Here is a 17,186-nt window from a genome sequence, read left to right as displayed (position 1 = left end):
TCCACCACCACCTGCTTCTGCTTCACTACTCTAATTGGCCAAAAAAAAAAAAAAAAAAAGCCGTTGGATTTTTTTGATGTGTGTATTTGTCTGCTCATTAGGGAACGAAGAAGATGGTTTCCCATATGCTTGCCTCCTGATATGATTGTTTCCTGTCTGTTTGTGTCTCAGCTTATTTTTCCTAATGTGCAAGAATATTCTCAACATGGCCACAAGGATTTGAATAAGTAGCTCTTGGCCCTGCTCTGTGTTCTGGAAAGCAGACCATGCTGATTTCCCAGATTTCTGCAGCTGCCCCCTCCCTCAGCTTCCCCTTCCCCATCTCTCTCTGAGGAACACATCTCCCCCCTCCCAGTACCTGAAATGTAGAGTAATTCAGAAATGTATCCCGAGTCTTTAAAAACTGTGGGCTGGGTTTGTATAGCTTGGTGCTACAGTGCTTGCCTAGCATGCATGAATTTGTGTGTTTTATCACCAGCACTACACGTGTGCGTGCGCGTGTGCGCGCGCGCACACACACACAGAGAGAGAGAGAGAGAGGGAGAGGGAGAGGGAGAGAGAGAGAGAGAGAGAGAGAGAAGCAGAGACAGAGAGACAGAGACACAGAGAGACAGAGAGACAGACAGAGAATGAATCGCATCATACAGCATACATGTATAAAAGACATGTGCCTTAACCAAACGTTCACTTAGTTGCCACATTTATTAAACTAGTTACAAGTAACATTGCGGCCACTACTCAGAAAATAGAACTTTGCTTGCAAAACCTTCCATGTACGTTGTTCAGTTCACAGACTTTGGCTTCTGAAGCACTGGGATTATAAGTGTATGTCACCATGCTTGGCTCATTTTGTAAATTACTTTGTTTTCTTATAAATACAGTTTGAGGTTTTGTCTCATTCTGTTGACCTCAAACTTGCTGTGCTAGTTTGAATAAGAAATGTGGCCCATAGGCTCAGGTATCTGAAGCTTTGTCTCCCAGTTTGTGGCACTTACATGGGGAGGTTTAGGTTGGAACATCTTTGCTGGAGGAAGTATGTCGTTTGGGATGGAATTTGAGATTATGTAGCCTTGCCCCATTTCCAGTTGACTCTCTGCTTCATGCTCGCTTTTGAGGGTTTGAGCTCTCAACTGTCATGCTTGCCTCTTGCTGCCATGCTTCTCCATCATGATGGACTCTTATCCCTCTGGTACTATAAGCCCAAGGAATTCTCTCTTCTATAAGTAGCCTTGTTCATGGTGTTATATCATAGCAGGAGATTTACTATAAGACATACTAAAAGAATTAACTGTAGTACTCCTGCATCCAATTCCCTAGTGTCAGGACTACAGGTTTGCACCATCATACCTGGTTTTAAAATTTATTTTTAACAAACATGAAAATTGTGCATTTAATAGGGTATCATGTTTATTATTTTAATATATATATATATTTCTTTTTGATATGGTTTCTCATGTAATCCAGGATGACCTTACTATGAACTTGCTATGTAGCCAAAGATGATATTGAACTTATGATCCTTTTGCTTCTATCTCCTGAGTGCCAAGATTCGAAGCTTTCACCACCATGCCTGGTTTATGTGGTACTGGGGATTGAATTTTGGGCTTTTGTGCATGCTAGGCAAATGCTCTACCAACTGAGCTACATCCGAGCCTTCCACATGGCTTCTGTTAGTTAGTTAGTTAGTTAGTTAGTTAGTTAGTTAGTAATTTTTTCTCTGTGTAGCCCTGGCTGTCCTTAAACTCAATCTGTAAACCAGGCTGGCCTTGAACTCAAGAGATCCACCTACCTCTGCCTCCTGAGTGCTGGGATTAAAAGGCTGTGCCATCACCGCTGGCTCACCTGTCTTTATTAATTATAGCTTAACCCTTAGAAACAGCCACTTTCTTAACTTTTTAGAAGTAAGGCCTCTCTATGCATCCCAGGCTACCTTGAGCTTGTGACCTTCCTGTCTCTGTTCCCCAAATGGTGGGATTAGAGGCATGGAACACCACTCCTGACACTTCTAACTTTTCATGATAACAATTATCCTTTTTTTTCCCTTTATGGTTGTATCTTCATGTACACAATTGTTTTAGCTTTGCTTGGTTTTGGGCTGTATCTAAATGGAATCATAGCATGTGTATTCTTTTGTGTTCTGCTCCTTACACACACACACACACACACACACACACACACACACACACACACACATTTGCTGTTGTTTGAGACAGAGTCTTACCTATCCTAGAATGGCCTAAAATTCCTTACACAGTGAGGATGACCTGAATTTCTGATCCTCTTGCCTTCATCTCCTGAGTACTAGGAGTGCAGGCACATATCACCTTGCCCAATTTAGTGTAGTGCTGGGAACTGAATCCAGAGCATCATGCATGATAGGCAAGCACTCGACTAAACTGAGCCACACCTACAGCCTGCTCAGCTTTGTATTTGCATGATTCATATGTGTCGTGGGTGGTTGTGATTGTGGTTATTTCTGTATAGTAGTCCATATTTTTCCATTTTACTTTTTGTTTTTTCTTTCTTTTCTTTTTTTTTTTCTCTTTGTTCTTTTGTTTTGAGATGGAGCCTTATTATAATAGCCCAGACTGTCTCTGGACTCCTTCACTTCAGCAACCTCCCAGCCTTCAGGGTTGCTGGAACTACAGGAGCACTCTACTGTATCCAGCTTACCCATCTACTTTAGAAACAACAACGGAAAAACAAAACAAAACAGGGTTTCACTGAGGTCTAGGCTGGCCTCAAATTCCATTTGTACCCACCCCCTCAATCTTACAAGTTCTGGAGTTATAGGAATGTGTCATGGTACTCAGCCCCATTCTGCTTTTGATGGACGTTGGATATTTGGGTTGTTGCTTGCGATGCTGTTACAGACCACCTTTGCCTTTGGGAACTACACACACATCTCTCAGGATGTACATGTGGGAGTGGAACTGCTGGGTCCTTGGGATGTGAATCCATGGCAACATTCAACAGCTGGAAGATGCAGTGGGGATGGGGAGGGGTCTGCTCCACTCCCACATGCAGATGATTATAGGAGAGGCGGATGCTCTGAGGACAGACATACAGGAGAAGTTTCTCAGGAGCCTGCCATGCCAACCAGGTGGTTATGAAAGGTATTGAGGGAGGCTTTCTATTTGGGCCTTTGGAGTTAGTTATCAGCCCTATATCTGAGGCTCCTGTGGGTGCTGATGAAAAGATGGGGAGCAGGGGGAGCAGGGTGCTTTCTTAGAACAATGTGGAGTAAATGTTGAGAAAGGAGGAGGTGACCACAGAACTCCAGTGGTGACTCTGCAATAACAGGAATATGGGCTTGTTGGTTCTGGTTCCAGGGATGGCCCAGCTGATGGCCACTTCATGAGAGTGGGCATGGGGTCAGCATTGGCCACGACTACCCTCAGCACCTCCTGCTGTGTCTGGTGTATAGTAGAAGCACACCACATAGGTGCTGAATAAAGAATAAAAGATGGCAATGGAGAAGCAAATAGAACCTAGACCATCATAGGGGCTTTGTAGATATTAGTGCCATTTTATTCATGGTCCTCTATAAATGAAGAGATGACTCATGTGCTTATGTTACATGCTATTCCCTCCACAAGAATTTCCTAATTGATATTAGTGGGACATGGGAAATACCAAGTTCAATGGAGGTTGCTGGCATGTGTCCCAAGATGGTGACTACAACCTTAAAAAGCTATAAACATAATCAAATGAACTTTAATTGATCTGGCGTGTCACCTGGGTGAGATCTATGAATAGGGGAATCAGAAAATAAGAATTTGTCATTGTGTAACATGTAGTATTCTGGAAAGATGCCTGTGATAAACGTATAATTTGTCACCTGGATCCCCCCCCCCTTTTAGTGGTTGAAATGAGAATGGTCCCATAGGCTCATATATTCGAATGTTTGGTTCACAGTTGGTGGACTCTTTGAGAAGGACTAGGTGTGGCCTTGTTGCAGGTGTGTCATTGGGGGTGGGCTGTGATTCTCTCTCCCCCCCTCTCTCTCATCCCCCCCCGCCTCCTGCTTATGAAGAAGATGTAAGCTCTCAGCTACTGCTCCAGTGCCATGCCTACCTGCTGCCATGCTCCCCACCATGATGGTCACACATGGACTCACCCTCTGAAACTGTAAGCAAGGCCCCCATGAAATGCTTTGTTTTAGAAGTTGCCTTGGTCATGGTGTCCCTTCACAGTAGTAGAACAGTAAACAAGGTGTCCTCACAGGAGGACTTGATGTCCGGTTACTGGGAGTGGTGTAGCAAAAGGCTTTTTTCAATTGTTGGCTCCTTCAGAGCTAGAGAGAAACTGAAGGTCGTGAACTTTGTGGGGTATTTTAGGGCTGGTGTCCTACTGAAGCTGGAGTATTGGGATCTGCTCTGTGGCCTGTAGAACAACTATTTGTTTGTTTAGTAGTGCCGGGGCTGGGACCCAGAACCTCCATAGTGTCAGGCAAGTACTCTACCTATATGCTAAGCCACGTCTTGTACCCAAGTCACTTGGGCTTCAGAGCCCACCATTAAGCCACAGCGTGAGCTGACCCTTGCTGCATCTCCTTTCATCTACTCTTGCCTAATCATCTTTCCTTTTTTCTCCCATACACAGCTGCAGACCCCTGGGGCAGTCCCTGGAAATGTGTGTATGGTAATTAAACTCCATCTCAGAGACAGCCTACCAGGAAATCCACCCTTCGTGAAAGGGTCACACATTAAAATGCCTTCAGGAAATTGGATAGCAGGCTGCATTTAGTCTATTCACAAGTGCTGCAAATGAGGTAAATTAGATATATTCGCTCTTATGTAAAATTCTGAAACACGGCGAACAATCTTGTACTTCTGACAATGTTTGTGAGTCCACTCAGTCTTGGGGTCCAGGAGATTCTGTCTCCTTCATAGTTACTATACCAGAACTTGCCTTTGGTGAGACTGGTCAATGAATCCCTAACTAACTCCTGGTCACAGGGAGTTCTGAGCCTACCAGAGTGAAACAAAGATGCCGATTTTATTTAGTGTATTTTATGTATGTGTAGGGAACAGAAAAAGTCCCGAATGAGTGAAGTCTGCCAAAATCAGGGTTTGTTTGTTTGTTTGTTTTCTTGTTTTGGATCAATCCCAGGGCTGAACACATGCTAGGCAAGTACAAGTACTCTCATCAACAAGGTATATTGTTGACATGGGCACAGACAGCTGTGCCAAGGCCTCCAAGGCCTCAACCCCACGGCAGTGGCAAAGCCTTTCCTAGGAGGTTCATTGGGATGGAAAAGCTTTCCTTAGGACTCTGAGTCAGAGTGTTTGTGGATGGCTGATCACTGTGTGCAAAGACTACAACTACAGCTTCCTCCTTAGGGATGTTCATTCAAAGCCTGAGATTGCTGGTCTGCAGAGACCTCCTACGAAGACAAGCCAACCCATCCTCCTGTGCTGTACAAAATAAACACTCAAAAGCTCTGGCTTGAGGTAATAGCAGAATCCCACCTGGTCCCAGCCTCACTGTACTTGTTCCGATGCGTCAGTCCTTTCTTCATTTGCTTCACACCCTTCTTCAGAGTTACAGGACCTAAACCACAGAGATGTTCATCCATTTGTTGGGGTACAACAAGCTACAGGCACATATGGAGATCAGAGGACAGCTTGCAAGAGTAGGTTCTTTCTCATCACCATGTGGGTCCCAGGAATCAGATTCACATCCGTAAGGCTCCGTGGCAGCCCACTTACCCATAGTAGGGTAGGCTCTTTTACTATGCTCATCTTGCTGGCCCTTCTAGCCTCAATTTGAACAGCTGCTGTGCTGACTGTAGCCCCACCCTCTCCCTTGCCATGTTGGCTTTGTAGTTCTGTTGTGTCTTTTTGGAAGAGAAAATTGGTGACATCAGGAGACACAAGCTAGCCCCTGGGCTCTGGAAAGTCAGGGACATGGAGCTGAAAGGGCCTCAGCTATAAAAGCCTAAGAACAAATTAATCCCAATACTTTAGGGCAAATAGTTGGATCCTTGTGACTCTGAGGCCAGCCTGATCTACACTGTGTTTTCAAGCCAGTCATGACTACACAGTGAGAGCATAACTCAAGAAAAAGAAAGAAAGAAAGAGAGAAAGAAAGGAAGAAAGGAAGGAAGAAAGGAAGAAAAAAATAAAGAAAAAGACAAAAATAAAAGAAAGGAAAAAAGAAGAAAAGCCAGAGAATAAACATTCTTCTATTTATTATTTGTTGTTTGGAGACAAGATATCTCTGTACAAGATGGTGTTGAACCTGAGACCCTCCTGCCTCAGCCTACCAAGTGGTGAGACTCCAGGCCTGTGGCATATACCATGCCTGCCTTTGATGCTCATTTTAGATGGAAACTGACTCATATATAGTTGTTCCCACACAGCCGTATGGTGGGAGCATATTCTTTGAGGGCTGGAAGTGACTTGGGTCAAATGTAGTCTGAGTGTTTTACTCTTGGTCAGCCACTGTAGTCTCCTTTACTGGGTGGCTTTATCAAGGCAGAGGACAAAGCAGCGAGACAGTGTTGCCCAATTTCCTGGTGTTATGCACATCTACAGCTCTCAGCTCTGTGAGCAGCTGAACTTGAACCCTTCAGATGGATGTCTAAACACATGAGTTACCTGCCCAGATACCCTATGCCTTAGGGCCTAAGGCATGTTCATCAGGGCATGTTTCCAGAAGACATTGTGAGTCACATATTTGTTTGGGCTTCTCAGAGTTTGTGAGTACCAAATGCAATGTATATGAGCCCCCATAGGAAATTGAGGGAAGACTGGGCAGTGGTGGTGCACACCTTTAATCCCAGCACTTGGGAGGCAGAGGCAGGTGGATTTCTGAGTTCGAGGCCAGCCTGGTCTACAGAGTGAGTTCCAGGACAGCCAGGACTACACAGAGAAACCCTGTCTTGAAAAACAAAACAAAAACAACAAAAAACAAACAAACAAAAAAAACCGAGGGAAAACCTGAATAAACTTTCTAGCTTATGATTTTTGTAAACCTTAAAAAAAATCTCTATTCAGGTCTGGAACTCTAGCCTACAATACTTGTAGCATGTATAAAGCCCTGGGATTGATTTGAAGCCAAAACCAAACTAAAACAACTCTTTGGTTATGTGTTCATGATTATAACCACTGCCTGCTTTGTTTTTCCAGTGTGGGAGAGCTGCTTCTGTTGATTCCCTACTTGTGCCAGATGTCCATTAGGTGACCCCCTTGACATCTGATGACATCTAGCCTCCTTACCTGTCTCATGAATACATTTTGTTTCACAAAGCTCGTCTCCATGGTTAACAGGTTGAGAATGGGGAAAGCAGGTTGTTCAGTATCACTTGTGTAGCTAGTACACCCAAATGCTTGAACCGAGCCTGTTCCAGAATTAAGCCATCGGTGCCGTGAAAGCAAGGGAGGGAAGCAGAAAGTGGTTTTAACAGAAAAAGGTTTATTTTAAGAAGACAACAAACAGCTCTAGCTCTATAAAGAATAATACAGTTCAATTGCTGGTAGCAAGCCAGTAAGGAATATTAAAATGAAACGAAACGAAACGAAACAAAACAAAACAAACAAACAAACAAAAAAAAAAAAAAAAAAGAAAGACAAGAAACCACTTTGTAATATCACCCCACAGAGGGCTGTCTTCTAGTTTGTATTGAAATCCTACAAAGACTGGGTTTGTGATCTCTCCTACTTACTGCTTCTCCTGGAACTAGAATCCAGGACACAGTCCCACCCCTGGGGTGGGCATTACCCTTGCCTTTCAGTGCAGGCCATCAGTCTGTACTGTACATTCCCATCTGGCATTTGTCTTCAGAGCATGGTGGGCCCAGGAGCACCGAGTGCAGCACCAGCCCAACACAACTGTACAAGGGCTGTGCAGCAAGACTGACCAGTTCTTAGTCCTCACTCTGCTTTTGGGCTCCTCTTGGGTCCAAGGCACAACCCTCTTTTCCTTCCCTTCCTACTTCTGGAAATCGTAAACAGAAGGCAGAAATGAATCATTTCATGGGTACTTGGAAGTTATTCGATTCTGATGTTTGAAAATTTAGATTTCAGGAAAGAGGTGAATCCCTGGGCTCAAATGACAGAAATCAAGCTAAAGGGCCTAAGAAGTGAGTCTGTTGAGCTTGAATAGCTATATTTATGTCCCAGTAACTGAGTCCAGATGCAATAAAATGCTGACTGTGGATGCTGTCCTGCCCAGGAATGACACAGAGGAGCTCCATAGGAGAGGAGCCAGCCAGCACAAGCTAATGCAAAGAGGTTCTCCAAAGGCAAGAAAGTGATGCCTTAGGACCCTTCTCTCTGCCATTCCCTTCTTTAACCAGTCTCATGAGATCTGGTCCTGAATCAGAGGACCAATGAGAGCACTGTATGTTATGCACACACTCAGGTCCAATTCACAGCTCGCTGCAGAAAACACACTCACACAGGTTTCCAACATTTGCAGCCACTGGGGCATACAGTAAGTGTGAGAACTGTGAATCTGAACTTCAATTCCTGGAAGTGGGAGGAGTGGAATGGGTGCAGGATAGAGGGAGGTGTTAAGAAAACAGGAAGTGGTGTGTTGAGTGTCTGTTGGTTGGAGGAATGGGATGACGCACTCTAGGGCATGGGGACTCAGGAGGCAGGGGATATTGGCACAAATATTTCCTGCACCCCATTGGGTTTTTTTTGTTGTTTTTTTTTTGTTTTTTTTTTGTTTTTGTTTTTGTTTTTGTTTTTGTTTTTGTTTTTTTTTTGGGCAGGGGTTCCATGCTATCCAGTGGTAGATATCAATTGCATTAGGACAGAGATATGTGTGCGTGTTCTGGGTTTGAAAACAAGCCTGTGAACTAGGAAGCTGGTGATTCTTGCAGGAAATCATAAACTGAAGTGGAATCTTATAGCATGTGCTCTAAGACTTTTGAATGACAGCACCCTAAACTGACGATAGCAGTGTGGGATATGACAGGTGGCCCAAGACAGGGAGAACAAGGGTAGGACAAAAGTTCTAAGTAAACTTTCCTACCAGTTTACCTCAATCTTGGGCAAACAGAGACAAAACGAATGTGACAGATCCATACAAGTAATAAGGTGTTCTGTATCAATCTATGTATATATATATGATAGGGGGACACAGAGAAAGACTGTCATATGTAGCCCTCTCCATCGGTGCCTATCCCAATGTGGGCCAACTGGTCTGATGGTAGGGTGTTTGGAAGGCAGTTAGCAACAGCCTTTAGTACGAGACTCCCTTGGAAAAAAACCTTTGTAAATTATTGTATTTATCTATTTGTATGTGTGAGCCTGTGTGTTTGCATGTGTAAAGAGGTCAGAGGATAGTTTGTGGGAGTTGACTCTCTCCTTCTACCTGTGGGTTCTACTCAAACTTAGGTCAGTTCATCAGGTTTGGTGGCAGGCACTTGTACATCCTGAGGCATCATGCTGGCCCTCACCCACTTTCTACATGGGGCTGGTCACAGAAAAGATGGTGTGGACCAGGGGTCAGCCTTTCATGACCTGTGAGCTGAGAATGGTTTTCATATGTTTCAAGGGTTGTAAAATGAGTAAATGAACAAACAACTACACACACACACACACACACACACAAAGAATCTGTTTCAGAAACCATATGTGACCCACAAAATCCTAAAATAATTACTCCCAGGCCCTTTGTAGAAAAAGTTTATTGATTTCCTGAAACAATGGGGAAAAAAAACCATCAGTCTCTGGTGAGAGAAGTTCATTGAGCCTGGAAGTCAGAGGAGATCCAAGGGAAATAGAACATGGAAGTCACTGGAAATATTGTTCGCATGCTTAGCGCAATCCTCAAGGTATAATGCCTGCAGGTCCATAGGACAGTGAGGTATGCATGATTTATGGAAGGAGGCCTGAGATGGTTAAAGAAAGAGCACGCTAAGGAATACTGGCAAAAAATGTTCTGGAAAAGAGACCACATGTAGAGATAAGTACTGATTAGGGAGTTCTGTTATTATCTGATCAGATAAAGGCGGAATTTGAGCCCAGGGATTGGTAAAATATCAAGTGAGGAAAAGTTTCTAGAACATAATTGAGTAGTTCATAAGCATGTCACAGTCTGAAGATTTCACAAAAAGATTAGGAAGGTAAGGATCTGGGAAAGCTAACACTAGTTTGCCCTACTTTAAATAAACAGTAAGTACAAAAATTCACACTAATAAGTAACTAAAAACCTTAAAGAACAAATGATAAGAAAAGTTTTGTTTTTCCAAAAGAAGCCCCTAGAAGATTCCCTTACATAGGGAAGCTTTCCTACTAAAAATGAAATTTGTTCTATATAAATCTATTTTTCCACATAGCTTTGAGGGAAAACATCCCCTGTACGAAGTAGGGCACAGATAGCAAACATATAGGGAGCTGTGTTTCTAAACTAAAAACCAGATTTTCTTTGGATTCATAAACTAAAGAATGCTTGTGCATGTTCCTTTAAAGCATATAGATTTTTTCACTGAAATACCTGGGAAAGTAATGAGCCAGACAAGTAGAAGCCAGTCATGGGTCCTTCATAAATATAGTGCTTTAAATGACAAGACATTCATCCCAGAGGCCAGAGACTTAGAATTGAGGCTGGGCCCTGCCTCAGACTCATTGTGTGACCTTCAGTAAGCCACTTGATCCTTCTGGGCCTTAATTTCCTCTATGAAACGAGGGAGGTTGGTCCCTTTCAGCTCTTACACTCTGTGATTATAGATAAATATAGAAATAAGAGAATTACATCAATATAGAAATAAGAAATCCCACCACCCCCCAAAGTAAGCCTTGGAGTCAGTAGAAAAAAGTAGCAATGAAAGATAATAAAAAGAATAAAATTTTAACTGCTAGCCAGAGTAAATATATCTCATTTAAAAATTAATGAAAATGTAATTTACAGTTGATCAGAAAACATTAGAACATACATGTTGGTATTTCTTCACCAGCACACACATGAAGGAGGAATGGCTTTGAGGTGATTGGTACGGTGACCACAATGTTGTGTTTGCATGCAGAACGTTTTATAAAATTGGACATAGAAAATCTCAAGACCACATACAGAATAATTTCTATAAAGCTTAGCATTACGAAGAGGCAGAGAGGAGTTAACTGGTTGCTCTGGTTCTGGTGTTCATTTGATTCCCTGTAGGGGGGAGGTCAATACTATCAAACGCCACACTTCTTACATTAAGCAGAACCTCAAAAAAAAAAAAATCAAATCTGCTAGAGCCCTCCTGGAGAACAGCCACCATGGTGAGGACATTTACTTAAGGGCTCGTACTATCAAACAGAACCACTGCCACCATCACCGTCCCCTTTTTTGTTATTATTATTTCAAAAACCCAAACCAGGCCAGATGGGCCGGATTCAAGCTGGCAATTTCTTAACACTGAGCAAACGTGTAGCTGTCCAAGATACACGCACCTCTTTGCCAGAGACGGATAACTGTAACAGTAGGAAAGACTGAGAAGTTGTTGGAGAGGCGTGGCTCTGGTGATTTTTGGGGGGGGCTTAAAGGAGTAATCACTCTATACCCCCTCCCCTCTCTCTCTTTCCCTCTCCTCCCCCTTCTTCTCTGTTGCTCTTGGTAGTTCCGAGATCACACTTTGAGAACCAGTGGCCTAGATTTGGGTCTCTACTGAACCAAAGTATATACTTATTTCACACAATCCTCACTAGGCAAATTTCTTTTTGACAAAGTTATTAAAGTGCCTCCAACATGTGTCTAAAAAAACCACTCACCACCATAGTCCTCCATAAATTGATTCCAAAGTATTTTAAAATAATTTGACTTGGCTTATTTCGTGTCATTTAAAAATCATCGTACTGTTTTTCTGATCTTTGACAAAGGCACTGTTTTGTACCTCTTTCCTACTCTCTTGTCCTTTTAAATTCTTACTATCTTGGTCACTTATAGCTGAAATACATGCAAAGGCATTGAAGGGACTGGGGGCTCTGGTTTAGATAAGGTCTCATTCTTACACCAAGGCGGAGTCATAGCACAAAACAGAGACAAAATGGCAGGAGGGGGAGTGGAGGCCTGTGCTTAGTAACTGTACCTCCAACCAATTCAATAACCACCACTGATATTGGACAACTGACATCAGTAAGAAACGGATTCGACAGAGTCACCTTGCACAAACAGGACACATTTCACAAACTCCTTAAATCTTTGTGTCTTTTACCTAAACGGCAAGTAGTATTAATCCCATTTCCACAAACATGTTAATGTACAATATAAATGATTGATACAGGCCTTCTCAGAGGCTTTTAAGTAGCTTTATCTCAGAGTCCTTTAGTAGGAAAACAGCAGAGGGTTATTAGCTAGATAATTGACCATCAGCTACTAACTACAATGATTCCAGGAGAAAACAGTATTTTCTATACTCCGGAGTCAGCTGTCAGGGAGTGTGGTCTTTCCATGGTGAAACAGAACTTGTACAAGTAGTTGATGCCTAACATTCTGCAAGAACTTCATTCCTTTGGCTTAAGGCTGTTCCCCTGTTCAAATGCAAGCGACCCTCAGAAAAGGTAGCATTAAGCCTCCCGGTCTCAAAGCAAATGAATTCATCCCTTTCCTGAGAGCATGTTTTCTTCTTAGGAGGAGAACAAAGTAGGAGGCACTGAGGAGAATCGGTGCTGGGCCACAAGGACTACGAGGGAGAATGAAGCAGAAAGAGCAGACAGAAGGTCACAGGGGCAGACCCCCAACTGACTGTTGAAGGGCTCTGGCCATAGTGTTCCTCCTGCCCGAAGTGCTAACTTGCCAGCTGGAGCAGGCTATTTAGACATGCTTGTGATGACACTGAAGATTCTTTAATGCTTAGGCATACAAAGGCTTCTGGCAACAAATGAAGAAACAGCAAAGAAACATTTGGTGCAGAACCTGCCCCCAAATCACAACTACACTCAGGAAAAGTAACTGATACAACTTTACAGAGTGCAAATCGCAGGGCCATGGCAAGGGTAAGGCACTGGCGGGGCCTTGAGAGTGGGCGTCTCCCCAATCGCCTCACCCTAGTCCTGGCCCTGGCAAATCATATCAAAGGAAAAGCTCACCATTGTGCCACAGACTTGGCAAACATAGAGGGCGGAGCAGTGAGCAACAGAGCACTGAGTGATAGATAACTAGTCTTTTTTTTCCTGACTGGTTCAAAGGTGAGGAGGGGGGTGGACAGGTGCATGGGTAGATCTGCTCAGAGTGACAAGTTACAGAGACAACTGGATCTGTGTTGTCTAGATCTAGTAGATGTCATGCAGAATGCTTGTTGGCGGAACCTTAACCTTGTGGTCATGAAGCTAACGGGAATAGATTGGCTGCCCATGGCCTTGACTCTTTTGTAGAGGAACTGTTGGTACCAGTGCAGTTCATGGGTGTTAGGACTGAAGGACAAGTTGGAGCCAGGTAGGAGGCCCATGCAGGCTAGGAGTACAGGCAAAAAGGATCCACAAATCGAAGTCAGCCTTTGTACTAAGACTAGCCTGCTCTCCGCCACTCACATTTGAACCACAAATATATACCCACCAAGTGCAAAGCATTAACTGCATCTTGGGGTGGGGGTCATCTCGCCAACCTTTGACTATTATGTCTAACAGAGCCACCTGCCACTAAAGATTGGAGCTGGAGGGAAATGGGGATACAAATAGCTTGAAGCAGAGGCTGACTACCTGGGGCCACTTTGACTTCCCTCCAACTTACTGTATATGTCACCTGTAGAGATTACTCTGGTAGCAACTTCCCAGAGAACCTCCCTGAAAGGGGTTTCTCTCCAACTCTCCTCCAGCCTCGCAGGCAGCACACACTGTACAAAGGGAAGAGAGCTGGTGTTTAGGATGTTAAGGATGGGAGAAGGTTAAATATTAGAAAGATGCTTGGTCTTGTGCTAATCAATGACTGGTAGATTTTTCCCCCAATAATCCGGTTTCTTTAGGACTAGGTCCACTCCTGCAAACATTGGATGGACACTCCCAGGCCTAAGTCTTTTCTCTGACTGTGAAGTCCCTGCCCCAAACCCTCTTGTGCTAATGGGCTTCTGAGGGTCACAGTGATGCAGAAATGTTCTAAACATCCCAGACCCACAAGAGTTTTGCAGAGGAAAGCAAGGGTTCAGGCAACTGAAACCACCCCAAGCGGTCTAAGCATTTAGTTTTTACAATCTTTTGGGGGACACCTCCAGAGGTAGCAAGGTGAGGGGAGAGGCAAAACCCATGAGAAGGAACAGACAAGACACTTCCAAAAGAAATCAGCAAAAGTAGCAAGCCCTATATAGAGTCCCATATGCTCATACGTTCAACAATTCACAATGGTTCTGAGGAGCAGAGCCAGGGAGCCTTTTGCTTCTATTAGACACAAGCATGGGCATCTGCTCCTTCATTTCCCTACAGAGGAAAATGCCTCTGTCTTTTGGAGTTCTGAGTTCAGGTCAGCTGTGGTACTTCTATATAAACTAAGGCCAAGACTGAAGTCCAGATCTCACTATGTAGCCTCGGCAGTCTGGAGCTAGCTCTGTAGATCAGGCTGGCCTCAACCTCACAGAGATCTGCCCGGCTCCATCTTCCAGGTGCTGGGATTAAAACTGTATACCACATTCCTGCCTGACTCTTGTTTAAATTCAGTCAAAATGTATGAAACTTGGTTAAGATCTTCATGTCAAATGTTTAAAACACTTCCCAAACGACTGAAGTTTCTCAGAACTGTCTTAAGAGACTTTCTTTTTAAATCAGAGAGAGAGAGAGAGAGAGAGAGAGAGAGAGAGAGAGAGAGAGAGAGAAAGAGAAGTGCTAGAAGACAGTTGGTGAGCTTGACCTATTTTCATGTGTCTAGAATTCAGAATTAGACCAACCCAACCAAGGATCTCAGCCTAGGGCTTCCATGCCCGCGGTCTGAGTCTTCTCAGTACTCAGTGGAGTTTTATTTACAGTTTCAGCCATGTTGCCTTGCTGGAGTGTGGGCAGCTGAGCTAAGAGCTTGATTCTCATTGATAAAAGATTATCAAAATGGAGATCTGCTTCTCTCTGGTCTCTTGCTGTATCATCCAGGAGACTGAGCAAGGAATCTGGTAGGGCAGGGGTGCAGGGGCCAGGGGTACAAGAGGAAGGGGTCAGGGAACCGTTTTTGGTTTTTGTTTGTTGTTTGTTTGTTTGTTTGTTTTTGCAAATCATGTTATAAGTTCATTTCCTTTTGGCCCCTTGAGACCAGAAGAAGACAGTGAGCTTTCCAACACAGGCCAACAGGGTCTCTCTTCTCAGTGTTTTGCCTATCTTATCCCTAGCCCCTCAGAAACCAGGTATATGGAAATCAGGAGCTCTTGCTCTGTTTACAAAATTGAGTTGACAATTGAGTTGACAAGAATGGCCAGTGCCTGTTGACTTTGAAAAAGAAGGAGTAATTGTGGTTGTTCTGGAAGTCTTTCCGCCTTCTATTGATCTTAGCTCCTCTGCTGTCCTCCACCACGGCTAAATGAAAGTAGGCCAAATAGCAGTACCTAGATGGTTTTTTGTAGCCTTTTTGTATTCTGGGCCATAGCAAGGCTGCCTTTTTGATTTTGAGTAGATCTTTTTTCAGTGTACAGTTTTTTGACTTTTGAAAGAGTCAGACTTCCTTTAAACAAAACCCAAGCAACCACAAAAAAGCACAATCTGAATCGAATGGTATCAGGACAAGATAAACTTACTTTCCACTCCTGGAGCTTTCGATGATGCCAGTCTTTCACCTACACACTTCCTGTAATGAATGCTACATGCAAGTGAAATGAGAGTTCTTGGGGTATACAGCATGATCTGGGAACAGATCCTGGCTACCCATGTTGACAGACACTTGAAAGACCTCAAGGCGCACATGCAAGTTACCTTGGCTAGATGTGAGTGAATAAATGTCCCATTCGTTTGCTGAGCTTGGTTCAGTCAACACCATCAGTCCCATCTTTTCTAGCTAATGGGGGGGGGAGTGACCTAGAAGTTTATTAAAACTCATCACCCTGATCTCCGCATAGACAATCAAACTGAAAAAGGCATGAAGTTTTGGAAGAGTCACATTCATACTTTGCACCACAAAAGGCATCCAATCAACCTCATGCCATAATTAGTGCACGCCTGCAGAACTCTCTCTGGAGTGGAGGAAAGTCACACTGTGGTTGAGGAGGCCTTGGTGTCTTTCTGTGTCTTCACATAGGGCCATCAAGGCCTCTCCCCTCTTCAGGAGAGTAGATAATCAGCAGTGGAACTGATACCCTCAGTCCCCAGGCCTGGTTTGGAAGTCCCCAATCTGTTCTCCCCACTGTGCCTCTCAGTGACAGGAGCCAATGGACAAAGCAGCTAGGACAATGTAAAGGTGGCATAGGGCTCTCCAATCTGAGGCTCTCTTAGTGCACAGTGCCGGGAGATGAAAAGTAGGACTCCAGTGTTCAGTCATGGCAAGGATGGAAGAATGGAAATGCAGATGGTCTGAAACCTATCCAAGTGCCCGGTGAGCTCCATTTTTGTGTTGTCCTCTCTGCTGTCCAGAGTGTGAGTTAACGTCAAAGACATTGATTCTTTTGTCTTTTCTGTGGTTGATTTCTTTCAAAAACCCTCTGTCTTCCTCCTTCTCTACTCAGGTCTAGTAAGTAAGCAGGGCCTAGGTACTGGGGTTGTCAGTGGGTTCATAGTCTTTTGAGAACTGTGCAATAATTCTTCGAGCCAGAGGGTTAGTGGTCTTCAGCAGCTCGGCCGCTGAGGGGCGGGTCCTGGGAGTTGCCTTACTTCCCTTCTTCTGGAGCAAGGCCTTGAAATCATCATTTCTACCAGCATCTAGGCAGGCACTGCCACTTGGCCCCGGGGCAGCAGCAGACTCACCGGTGGGAGAATCAGCTGTATTCTTCACTGGTGAATGGGAGCTGGGTCTGCTTCCTGTGAAGCCCTCCCCAGTCTCTTTCCAGCCCAGTAGCTTTCTTTTGGACCTAAATGAGAAAAAGATTCGTCTGAGGGAATTCAGGGAATTCGGGGAGCAGAAAGCCAGCAAAGCTTTGAAAAATTGCCGGCTAGCTATGTGCTCAACGGTATGCATATGACAGCCTTGTGCTGATAGGCTATTCCTCACGTCTTAGCTCCCAGGTCCCTTGCAGGGCCCTCTGTTCTCCACATGCTTTTCAATGCCCACAACTGGAGTCTCTTGCCCTGTGCTACAGGTTCAGTACTTATTAGTTCTGAGACTGAGAACAAACTTAAAAGAGACGAGGC

General features: G+C 44.1%; 1 protein-coding gene across 3 annotated transcripts in view; it reads right to left on the bottom strand.

The window, feature by feature from the left end:
* Positions 1–7,402: 7,402 nt before the first annotated feature.
* Positions 7,403–17,186, bottom strand: part of LOC117694970 (NHS-like protein 2) — an 87,105-nt gene continuing 77,321 nt past the window's right edge. For all 3 annotated transcript variants that reach the window (XM_076918436.1, XM_076918434.1, XM_076918435.1), the window contains one exon: positions 7,403–16,906. In XM_076918436.1, coding sequence (XP_076774551.1) covers positions 16,585–16,906 — 322 coding nt within the window. In that variant the 3' untranslated portion in view covers positions 7,403–16,584. The remainder of the gene's footprint in view (positions 16,907–17,186) is intronic.

The sequence above is a fragment of the Arvicanthis niloticus genome, chromosome X, assembly GCF_011762505.2.
Source record: "Arvicanthis niloticus isolate mArvNil1 chromosome X, mArvNil1.pat.X, whole genome shotgun sequence".
Lineage (NCBI taxonomy): Eukaryota > Metazoa > Chordata > Mammalia > Rodentia > Muridae > Arvicanthis > Arvicanthis niloticus.
The sequence above is the reverse complement of the archived record's forward strand: the minus strand, read 5'-3'. Positions and strand labels throughout refer to the sequence as shown.